At 40.2% G+C, this 12,593-nt stretch overlaps 1 protein-coding gene across 2 annotated transcripts in view; it reads left to right on the plus strand.

Moving 5' to 3' along the window:
• LYST (lysosomal trafficking regulator) overlaps nucleotides 1-12,593 on the plus strand; it is a 193,769-nt gene that overhangs the window by 166,069 nt on the left and 15,107 nt on the right. For both annotated transcript variants that reach the window (XM_043477036.1, XM_043477037.1), the window contains exons 46-48: nucleotides 6,150-6,380; nucleotides 7,924-8,113; nucleotides 11,185-11,321. In XM_043477036.1, the coding sequence (XP_043332971.1) occupies nucleotides 6,150-6,380; nucleotides 7,924-8,113; nucleotides 11,185-11,321 (558 nt within the window). The remainder of the gene's footprint in view (nucleotides 1-6,149; nucleotides 6,381-7,923; nucleotides 8,114-11,184; nucleotides 11,322-12,593) is intronic.

Consider the following 12,593-nt stretch of genomic DNA (forward strand, 5'->3'; position numbering starts at 1 on the left):
AGAACTCACTCAGTTCCTCCAGCAATAAACTGACAGAATTAGGGCTGCAGTGCCAGGGTTTTTATCGAGGACTGGTCGTGTAGGCGCCCTCTCTCATATGTCCAGAAGTTCCAGGCCTCCAGAAGGAAACCAGGTGTTTGGGATACACCACATTGTCCAGTTTGGGTGCAGTGAACCACTTTTATCAGGTAAAAAAGGTAGGAACTCTTCTGAAATCCATGTTCCCAGACAAGGCCAAGGACAAGCCGTCCAGACACACCTTCCCAAGGAGAGCAGTTCGGGCCTGCTATGTAACTCGTTTCTGCACATCATCCTATATACATGTTCTGTTTTTAAATGGCGTCCCTTTTCCTTATTGTACAAACTATATCTGTGCCTTGTTAGAAAAATATCTAAGATACAGACTCCAAAAGGAAGAAATTTTAAGATCAACTTTGATATCATCATCTAAAGATAAATATTAAAACCACTTTCTTTTTCCTACGCATAGCACTTCATTTATATAATGATTTTATTTCTGTAATGTTATCTTTTAAAAAATAATTTTATTTATTTATTTATGTGTGGCAGTGCTGGGTCTTCGCTGCAGTGCAGGCTTTTCTCTAATCACGGGGAGCGGGGGCTACCCTCCAGCTTCTGTGTGCCGGCTTCTCACTGCAGTGGCTTTTCTTGTTGCAAAGCACGAGCTCTAGAGTATGCAGGCTTCAGTAGTTGTGGCACACAGGCTTAGTTGCTCCACGGCATGTGGGATCTTCCCGGATCAGGGATCAAACCCCTGTCCCCTGCCTTGGCAGGCGGATTCTTTACCACTGAGCCACCAGGGAAACCCCCATTTATATAATAATATTAATGCTACTTATTATTCTGAAGTGTGGATATCCAGTAATTTATTTAACTAGTCCCCTATTCTTGGATATTTTATTAGTGTTCTTCTGCTATTAAAATTATTATTCCTCTGATTCTTTCTTTATGTACCACTTTACTTCCTTGAGTTCAATTCCCAAAAGTCGAATTGTTATGCTTTAATGTATATTTTTCAATGTTGTTAGATAGTCTACATTAAAAAAAAAAAATTATCCTATTCAGGAAGCTTTTATTTTCCCAGGCTCTGGGGATGCAAAGGTGAATAAGATTCACACAGGGAGGGAAGATATATGAGTGGCCAGTAAGCAAATGAAAAAAAGCTGGCATCTTTAGTCATCAGGGCTTTCCTGTGGCTCAGCAGTAAAGAATCCGGCTGTCAATGCAAGAGATGCAGGTTTGAACCCTGGGTCAGGAAGATCCCCTGGAGACAGAAATGGCAACCCCTTCGAGTGTTCTTGCCTGGGAAATCCCATGGACAGAGGAGCCTGGCGGGCTACAGTCCATGGGGTCGCAAAAGAGGCAGACATGAGTTAGCAACTAAACAGCAATATCTTTAGTCATCAGGGAAGTGCAGAGTAGAGCCACAGTGAGTTACCACTTTATATCACTGAGAATGACTCTAAATAAAAGACTAACAATTCCAGGTATTGAGTAAATGGAATACTACTCAACAATAAAGAGGAAATGTTTTATGCTGACTGAAAGAAACCTGATGCACTCTGTATGAATCCACTCCATTTACCTGAAATTCAAGAACAAGGAAGGTTAATCTCCTAATGTTAGAAATCAGAACAACGGTTGCCTCCAGGGAGTAGGGTATTGACTGCCTAAAGGACATCGGGGAACTTTCTGGGGGATAGAAATGCTCTGTTCCCTGATTTTCATGATGGTTCCATCAGATGGTACTTTAAAAATCTGTAGTGTTTTATTGTGTATAAAATATGCCTCTATAGAGGTATATATGTAAGTTTTAAAGGTTTTAAAGACTGAGGTATAATTTTTAAGCTTCATATTTGATCTAAAATGTAACTTTAAAAGCAGTTAAGAGCTTCCTTGGTGGTCCAGTGTCTAAGACTCTGTGCTCCCAATGCAAGGCGCCTGGGTTTGGTCCCTGGACAGGGGACTAGATCCCATATGCTGCAACTAAGACCCAGCACAGCCAAATAAAAATATAGGCAATTCAGTTCTGTTGTTGTCCAGCAGAAACTAACACAACCTTGTAAAGCAGTTATACTCCAGTGCAAATTAAAAGCAGTTAACAACTGGGACACTAACCTGAGTATACTCTGCCTATAATACTGACACAGACTTTCAATTATTCTCATTTAAAATTCACACTAAAAGAATATGCATGCTGAAATATACCATTTAATTCTCTTCTTACTAGATTTTTTTCATTAATTCTTTGGGACTTTAGAACTTAATAAAGGATAGAGTTTGCACCATTGTTCTATACATTTTAAATACAATTTTTTTTTTTTGGCCACACCTCATGGCCTTTGCATCTTAGTTCCCTGACCAGGAATGGAACCCTTGCCCCCTGTGTTGGCGACATGGAGTCCTAACCACTGGCCCACCGGGGATGCCCTGTTTTAGAAATTTAATAAAGCTCAATTCGTGGGACAAAATGAAGTGTAGCATTCAAGTGCACAGTCTCTGAATCCGGGAGTGAGTTCACACCCTCACTCTGCGACTCTGCTACTTGCTGTCTGACCTGCAGCGTCACCATAACCTCTGTACTTTTGTGCAGATTCGTAAAATGTGAACAGTAATGCCAACCTCGTAAATAAGAAAATGTGTTCAGGGCAATGTCTGCCATCCAATTAAGTATAAACGTTAGCTTTGTAAAAAGGAATGTAAAAATGCTTTTTGATCTTAATTCATCATTCACTAGTATATGGGGTTCACTAGAAACTGAAACCATAGAAGGTAAAGAAGCACTATTTTAAAGTAAATTTTAAGAGCTCTGGCTATAGGGTTATTCCAGTCTTCTTGTGAATTTCTGAGTCTATTAAATTAAACAACCGTAAAGAATGAACCTGCTTAGATAAGCATCTATAGCAGGTGTTGGAGCCGTTGTGGTGGTGGGAGTGTGGTGGCAAGGGGAGTAGATGTTGAAGATTATTTAACTTCTGAAGAACCTTTGAAACTTTATTTTGGCATTTATAGAAATGTTATTTGTAGGTACAAAAATGGAATTTGCTTCCTGATTAAATGCTGAAAGTTAAATTATACAAGCAGGATGCCCAAAAATGACAGATCTGTACCCAGCTTTAAAAATATGCACCTCACTTTAAAAAAATGCACCTCACTCTCCGTCTGACTCTAACACTAAGAACCCTTTACATTTAAGTGTAATAACACCCTTTACATTTAAGAGCTTGCAGTTCTCACTGCTGCTCTTTCAGATTCTCTTTCAGTTTTCATTAGAACCTAAGTAATACTATCTTAAGCTACCTGGCAGCATTGTATCTCAGTTTCATTTTTGCCTTCTCGCTTTGGACATATATCACTTTGAACAAGTGACTTTTTCAACAATGTAGTATTACACATGAAGTCTTTTTTAAAAAGATAATATGTACCAACATTAGGTGGGAAAGAAAAGGACAGTGGCATGGCAAATCCTGAATTTTTACTCCTTTTCTAGACTGAGTATTGCCCTAACCCGCCTTTCTCTTTAGCTTCACGTCCTAAGAAAGGTGACAGCGTGGAGGACACCAGTCACATGGAATACTGTGTGCTGACCTTTCTGCAGTGTTTCGGTTAAAGATGGAATATATTGACTTTGTTTCTCAGCCAGGCTTCTGCCCCTTGCCTGGGAGGTGAATGTCCTTCCTCCTCCAATGACAACCTCACCGAGTTGGCTGGGGAGGCTGAAAGAATATACATCACATTACAGTCTTCTCACTGCCAGGTTCTTGTCAGGTTCAGAAGTATATGTGGAAACGTCAAAAGCAAACACAGAGAGGGAATCAGAATTAAATGAATCCTCTCCAAGGATAAGTAAAGCATGGTTGTGTTGCTCTTGAGCTTACAAGATGGAAACCACAAAGACTTTGCTTGGGTTTCAGTGTTACTGGTGTTTAGACTCTTGATTCTTCAACCCAGACAAGAGAAGAGACATAGACGTACAAAAATCTAGGTTCCTTACTAATGTCTCTGTATGTAAGAAAACACATCTCGGTAATTGAAATTTGTAGACATCTTCAAGATGCTGGGGGTGTGATATGAGTTAGCAACACAAAGTCATCCTGTGACACCAGCCGTTGTGTCTTGAGAGGAATCTGACTCTTTCTTTGAGCACATTCATACAAAGAACAAAAGGGCATTTGGGTATCACACAATTTCAGGCAGACACGGGTGGCTTTGAACCGCGAGTTCTCATTCTTATGAATTGAGAAAGTTGGAGTGGGGCAGGATCCTCTAGTTTTCTTCAGACTCCATGTTGTCATATCCCTGAATTTTGTTGTCTCTTTTGATTTTATGGACCTCCTGAAATGATGTTGACTCAGTTTTCTGACCAATATCTGACAGACAGCCACAGAAAAAATAGATCCACTTACTAATCTCCTGCAGAAGCTATTTTGGATCAACTTAATTGAAAAACTTGTTTATTTTTTTAATCAATTCTTACCAAAAAACAAGACCAAAGAAAAACCTCATTTTGTTTTTCTTTTTTTTTTTCAATTTGAGGTCTAATTGACATACATTATATTAGTTTCCAGTATACAACATACCGATTCAGTTGTGAAATGATCACCACAATAAGTCTAGTTAACATCCACCCCCTACTTAGTTAGAAAAATTTTTTTTCTTGTGATGAAGACTTAAGATTTACTGTCTTAGCAACTTTTCAAATATGCAATACAGTGTTGTTAATTGTAGTTATCATACTGCACATTACACCTCCATGACTTATTTGTTGTATAACTGGAAATTTGTACCTGGTGGCCCCCTTAACTCATTCTGCCCAACCCCCACCTTTGGTAACCACCAGTCCTATGAGCTTGGTCTTTTGTTTAGATTACACATATAAATGAAATCATACTTATTTCTTTGGTATTTTCCTTTTTCTGTCAGACTTATATCACTTAGCATAATGCCTTTAAGTTCCATCCATGTTGTAACAAGATTTCATTCTTTTTTGTGACTGAATAATATTTAGTTGCATATATTTAGCACATCTTCTTTATCCGTTCCATGTATACATGCTTAAGTTGCTTCCATATCTTGGCTATTATAAATAAGGCTGTAATGAACATAGGGGTACATATATCTTTTCAAATTAGTGTTGTTTAAATGCCCAGAGGGTGTCCCTTGTGGCTCAGCTGGTAAAGAATCTGCCTGCAGTGCGGGAGACCTGGGTTCGATCCCTGGGTTGGGAAGATCCCCTGGAGAAGGGAAAGGCTACCCATACCAATATTCTGGCCTGGAGAATTCCATGGACTGTATAGTCCATGGTGTTGCAGAGTTGGACACAACTGAGCAACTTTCACTTTCACTTTCAAATGCTCAGAAGTGGAAATGCTGATCATATGATAGTTCAATTTTTAATTTTTTGAGGCACCTCCATACTGTTTTCCATGCTGGTTGCACCAATTTACATTCCCACCAGCAGTGCACAAGGGCTTCCTGTCCTCCACATCCTTGCCAACAGTTATTGTCTCTTGTCTTTTTTATACTATCCACTCCGACAAGTGTGAGACGGCATTTCATTGTGGTTTTGAGTTTCATTTTCCTGATGATTAGTGATGCTGAGAATATTTTCATGTACCTCTTGGCTATCTGTATGTTTTTCTTAGAGAAGTATCTATTCAGGTCCTCCGCCCCTTTTTAGATCTTTGGTTTTCTTGCTGTTGAGTTGTATGGGTTGTGTGCATGTTTTGGATGTTAACCCTTTATCAGCACGTGGTTTGTAAACAACTTCTCTCATTCAGTAGGCTGTCTTCATTTTATTGATGGTTTCCTTTTGCTATGCAGATAAATGAAGTCTTACATGATATTCTCTTAAATTAGAAATTAATTTCATAAAATTACCTAGTTAACACCAGTCAAGATTTTTGTTTCATCCATTCAGAAGCGTTGATGATTCCTGTTCTGATCTCTTTGAGACTATTAATGTTATCAACCTGTTCAAAAACATTTTAAAATCCTTTCCATTTGAAATTTGAGAAGGAACTCCTTTCCATTCTCCATTGCCTGGAGAATAAACAAGTTGTTTTCCCCTTTGGTATTATCACCAAGTCTTGCTTTTTACATTCCTCTCATTCTCTTTTTCCCTTCAGACATATTTTGGAATGGATGTCTCTGCAGTTGAAGATCCAGTTCAAAGACGAGCACTAGAAACCATGATAAAAACCTACGGCCAGACCCCTCGTCAGCTGTTTCAATCAGCCCATGCGAGCAGACCTGGCTCCAAGCTCAACATCGAAGGGGAGCTTCCTGCCGCCGTGGGCTTGTTAGTACAGTTTGCTTTCAGGGAAACCAGAGAACAGGTCAAGGAAATTACCTATCCGGTATGTCATTTGGATTTCAGTAGATTTCAGGAAAATGTGGTTCAACTCCTGAGACATCAGGCCTTCTCCCATGCTTTAGAGGCAGGGAATTGAGTAACATGGTCCCAGCCTGAAGGTGTGTACCAGCCAGTGAATACAGATGCTCACATTACCAGTTCTGTGTGTAGAAGATGCTGCATTAGTGATATGAAGGGAGTGCTTTGGGAGCTCAGGTCAAATTGTGACCTCTCTGAGGGTTATTACTTGGGAAAGCCTCACCAGCCAGTGACATAACAGACATTGCAAATGAGAGGGAAGGAATCGGTGCAAACATGCCTAGCATGGTCCTAGTTGTCAGCTTCCACCAGAAGTAGTGACCAGAAGTGTAAATGTTTGAGTTTACAATTAAGGGGAGAATCTTACATGATTTTTTGGCCCCTCCAGATTTTCTTGACAAGAAGTATTGCCTCTTAAAGTAGGAATTAAGTATTAATTTATATTCTGAAATAGAAAAATAAAGCAAGCAAGCCTTAAGACTAAAATGGATTCTAATCCTCAGCTAAATTCTTCATTATTAAGGCAACTTAAGGTGGGAGCCTGTGAGTTGTAAAGTGTTAAAGAGGTTTGCAGAAGGGAATCAAAGAAAATGAAAACACAAAGGAAAGAGGTTGTAAGGTAAAGCAGAGACCTCAGATTGCAGTCATCTGTGATCCACTTTAAGAGGAAATGGTTTTTACAGACCTTCTTTTGACACTCGTTCCTTATAATAAAGTTACTTAAATACACTAAATTTAGAACACTGAATGTAAACTCTTTATGCTCATAGTTCATATATATCAAATTTGCATGTTAAATGCAAGCAGAACTTATATAACTAGTAAGATCAAAATTGAAATTTTAAAACATCAATATGATAGATAATATTGTTTTGCCGAACCCAGATCACCCATGTTGTTTTTCATAGTTGAAAGCTGTATTTTTTGCTTTATGTTTACTTGTCAGTTACACTGACAACTCATGATTTTGAAGACTTACAAATCATTTTAGTCATTATCATTACCAGGGTCATTATTCAAAATAATTTAACAGTACCTCCCTGAAAAGTAATAAATACCATTTCATTTGCCACTGTACTCACTGCTCATTAGCTAATTAAAGTTGGTGCATATGCAGGACCTGAGCAGGGTGTCTGTTTGTAATAGGGACGGGTTCTGAACTGCCTCCTTCCCACCTCAGGACCTTCACACTGGCTGTCCCCTCCACCTGGCACGCCCTGTCCGCGGACAGAGCGCCGGTGTGCGTTTATTTCACTCAGGTGTCTGCTTGCCTCAGGGACTCTTTCCCAACCCCTCATCTAACTAGCAACTCTTTCTCAGTCCTCCTCCCCGTCTTAGACTTTGTTCATAGCACTTGCACCACCTATGGAAATATGTGTTCCTCATCTGTCTTGTTCATCACTGTATCTGACCACCAGGAACACGTATTTCCATTTCTATACTTACTACCATTTTTTTTTTTCTTACTACCATTTTTTAAATGTACTTTTTACTTTTCTTGGTTTTAGAGTCCTTTGTCATGGATAAAAGGCTTGAAATGGGGGGAGTATGTCGGTTCCCCAAGTGCTCCGGTTCCTGTGGTCTGCTTCAGCCAGCCCCACGGAGAAAGATTTGGTTCTCTCCAGGCTCTGCCCACTAGAGCAATCTGTGGTTTGTCCCGAAATTTCTGTCTTCTGATGACATATAGCAAAGAACAAGGTAAAATAAAACATGAAAATCATCCTAGGTCTATCTTTCAAGAGATTTGAATGTTTCCACTCATCTGTGCTGCTGTTTTGTTTCATTTCTGAGTTTTCTGAGTCTTTGGTGAAAAACCAGACTCAAATTTGTGTTCATTTAATGCAAAGTAGGAATTAAAACATACTACGTGGAAAAAAAATGAGAACTAAAGGCAGTGTAGTTTGAAATGAGAGGAACAGTTGAAGGGGACAAGAATAAATAACTATCTCACGAGATGAAAACATTATCAATTTCATAGAAATACACACCTTGAGGTTCTTGAATCCCAGAATAGATGACTTATTTGACCAACAGTTCTAGTACCTCAGAAGAGACAGTCATGAGAGTAAAACAAAATGAGGAAATCATGATAGCCTTGAAAATAGGTTTTAAAAATACGTATGTCTGGAAAGCAATCTTTTTCTCCCCTTTTTGCACTGAGTCACTAAAAGCAACACATGGGAAAGTGCTGTCAGTCGAGGCCCTCTTGATATTTCTAAATGTCACCTACACACGGAAAACTAGTGACATTTTCCATTCAAGCAATTCCTCAGCCCTTCCAAATTAGTCATTTTGCTTAATGTGAAAGAACTCTCCCTACTTCCTAGGCCTGGGCTTTAAGCACTGAAATGAATGATGGGGGGCACCCATCTGTGCTATCAGGGGTGTGCAGATTTGCCGGGAAACCAGCGTGTGGACCTGACGCCTCTTGGTGTTGGTTCTGTGCGCTGTGCTCCTCCGGTCCTCACGGCCCCTCCCACCACTGGAGCTCGTGCCCCGGTGTCAGCCACTTCAAGGAATTTAGTGTGCTGGCTGGACCACAGTTCTTTTAAACTCACTGTTCCTTCTGTCATGAAATGAATGATTGCCTTTATAGTTGCCAGGAATAAAAGAAGCTACATACCATTTTATCAAAGTTTAGTGAATTAAGAGGGTAAGGTAAATCTGTTTAATCATCATTGCAGTCAGCTGTGAGATGTGTCACAAGTAGTTTACTACTACCAACACTTAAAGTATCAAAAGGTGTGAATAATTTGCCTTTAAGAAATAGAGTGGGTTGAAGTTTCTCTCTGTTGATCAGAGAGAAAGGGGCTGGTATAATCACTTAGCATGGTGGGACTTAAATATGTCCAACTTAATAGCTAACCTACCTTATTTGTCCCACTACAGTCACAAGCCCTTAATAGCTGTGTTCATTCAAATTACACTTTATTTCCTCATAGAATATAAGTGGGATTTGGCAGAATGTAGGTGTGTCCATGAAAGTGGTATCATACAAGTTATGGCCATGAGCTCGCGTGGCACAGTGCCTGAGTTTGCACCCCAGTTCTGCTGCCTAATACCTGTGTATTTTTGTGTAATTTTGAGAAAATTACTTATGCTTTTCGAGTCCTGGCTTTTAATCTATGAAATGGGAATAATAAAAGGACTTACTTCCCAGGGTAATTCACCATAATGCTTAAATGAAATAATATAAGGAATGGTTAGCACCTGACTCCGGTGTGCTTAATGAATAAATGTCCGCGGGACTGTAAGCGCTCTGGAGCCAGGGGCTCTGAGCATTCACTGCTGTACCCGGTACAGAACCACCCACAGGGGCATTTCCTAGAGGCCCTGAGTGACTCAGTGCAGCTGGCAGACGGGAAGTCATGTGTGTTGAGCACCGCTATATTAAATAACTGCCCTCTAGTTACGCATGCATAATACAGTGTAGCAACTAAACTGCCGTGGTTTTAATGATCGTTAGCTCAGTACAGGCCAATTACTTGAGAACTGACAATGCCTCAAAATTGTCTGAGGTGCTTTTTTCCCAAGCTTACTCAGTTGGTCCTATTGGAGACACACCAAATGAGAATCTCTGGGCCTTGAGTCTAAATCTGCACATGCTGCAAAAGTCATTTTCTTGCAAACTCTTATTTAAGATCTACTATTCTAATAGGTAAAGAAGAAGTTTATTTTTCTTCTTAAAAAAAGATGGTGCATCTTGTGTTGCTGGAATGAGAAACCAGGGACAGTTATTGAGTTCTTACCACATGCCAGGCTTCGTGGTAAAATCTAGGAAGTCCTGAGGCTTATCTAGAGTGCAGCATATATGTAGCAAGGCTATCCTAATTTCTGTATTGCAAAACTGATGTCCACATTTGGAATTATACTCAACAAAACAAAAATAAATATGTGAATTACATTTTCAACATGCTCTTTATTCATTCAACAAATATTTGTTTTATTGCTTTATATTATGCTACATTGTGCTGTTTTATACTATATATCATGCTGAGTACTCACATTCTATATATTACAGATACAGCTCTATATTAAGCGAGGCACTCACATCCCCCTAAGGAACTCAGAGCTGCTTATTCTCACAGGCGGCACCAATTGCCTGCAGCGTTTGTGCCGCGTTAGCCCTAGTCAGCGCGCCACAAGGTGTAGGTTACGAGAAACACTGGGAAAGGATGTCAAGGTGTCCAGATCTTTATCCCAGAAGGGCGTAATGTCATGTTGAGAATAGAACAAGGAAAGAACAGAACCTCATTATATGAAGTTCCCCCGTACAAAGTCCTTGTAGTTGCAGGATTAAATTATTCTCAGGATTGCTTCTGCTCCAGCAATGGTCCCTTTCTAGCATTAGTAGTTCTCCATATTGATTTTTCAGTAAGGGGTATCTAGAAAGTTATTTAAACATTATCTAGTTCTTATTTATTATTAGAAGAAAAAGCATCACAGAACATAAATAGAGGAAGCTTAATTATCATTTGTCTTCTATAAAAATATCTTAACAGAAATTTTCGTTCCAAGTCAAATCCCTACACAGGTGAAAAAGAATACAGTTCCAACCTTAGAATCCTATTAGCCTTAAAGGAATGAAACTAACATAAATCGGTCCATCTTATGGCTATAAAGATGATTTTGCACTGGAATGACCATGTTCTGCTATGTGAACTTCAGGCCTTAAAGGCCAGAGTTGTCTTTAACCTGACATTTCAGTGGGCTGTCCAATGATAACTGATCTTTACTTACTTACTAATACTTTATTTCTCTTTCTTGAGGTGTGAGAAGCATGAACAGTACTGACATTCAGTGGTCAGCCATCCTGAGCTGGGGATATGCTGATAACATTTTAAGGTTGAAGAGTAAACAAAGTGAGCCTCCAATAAACTTTATACAAAGTTCACAGCAATATCAGGTAAACCTTTTTATGAAGTACTTTATAGTAATAATTAAACATAATGCTTTAGAAGGGAGTCAGACTGATGACAGCTGGTCTTTAATATCCTGTAGTTAGTCAGGAAGCTCATGACGCTAGACATATGCCTTGTCTACAGTGCAGACAGCCTTCCTAACTGCTGCGGTACTGCCTATGCCCCCAGAGTTCGTTCTCTACCCCAGCAGTCCCCAGCCTTTTTGGCACCAGGGAACGGTTTCACAGAAGGCTCTTGTTCCACAGAGCAGGGAATAGGGGGATGGTTTCAGGGCGATTCTCCTAAGGAGCCCACAACTTAGATCCCTTGCATATGTAGTTCACAGTAGCATTCGTGTCCCTATGAGAATCAAGTGCCACTGCTCTGACAGGAGGCGGAGCTCAGGCAGTAATATGAGTGATGGGGAGCGGATGTAAATACAGGTGAAGCTTCGCTCACTTGCCAGCCACTCACCTGCTTCTGTGTGGCCCGCTTCCTAACAGGCCATGGACTGCTACTGGTCTGTGGCCCAGGAGTGGGGGACCCCTGCTGTTCCCATCTCTTGTTGGGACTGTATCATAATCTCCTACTCAGCATCAGCTCACAGCAGTGTTGAAACAAAATCACAATTGATTTTTTTCTCAGTGTTAACTTGCCTTTTGTTACTATGTCATTTTCAATAACGAGAGCATCATCTACTGCACCTGGTTTTTTTAAAGGGACTGGGAATTTAGGCATCACCACATGGTAGAAAGAGCCTTGGGCCTTACTAAAGCCCTGCCATCCCTGTGATCTGTGTTAGCGTCCAGCTCTGTTACTTACTATTCATAAGTAATTAACCTTTCCCAACTTGAGTTTCTTTCCTTCTGCTTAAAGCTGGAGTAGTCATACTCCCACTACTCTCTCATAAAACTGTTGTAAAAATGTCTCCAGTGTTTGTGAAAGCATGTTGTAAACTGTAAAACACCATATACACACACAAACACACACACGCGGTACTGCCACAGCTTCTCCAGGACTAAGTTGTGTGCTAAACCTTCTCTCTTTGACTGTCTTTCCATAGGAAGTTCTTTTACTGGTTTCTGACTTTCATTACCTACATACACCTGGTGCCTACTCACACATCCTAACATTTGTCACCATTCCCCAAGCGCCTTAGAAATGGAGTCAACAGAAGGCTTCCCAGGTGGCTCAGTGGTGAGGCATCCGCCTGCCAATGCAGGAGACACGGGTTCAACCTCTGATCTGGGAGGATCCCCCGTGCCTTGGAGCAACTC

The sequence above is a fragment of the Cervus canadensis genome, chromosome 8 (genome assembly GCF_019320065.1).
Source record: "Cervus canadensis isolate Bull #8, Minnesota chromosome 8, ASM1932006v1, whole genome shotgun sequence".
In the NCBI taxonomy this organism is placed as follows: Eukaryota; Metazoa; Chordata; class Mammalia; order Artiodactyla; family Cervidae; genus Cervus; species Cervus canadensis.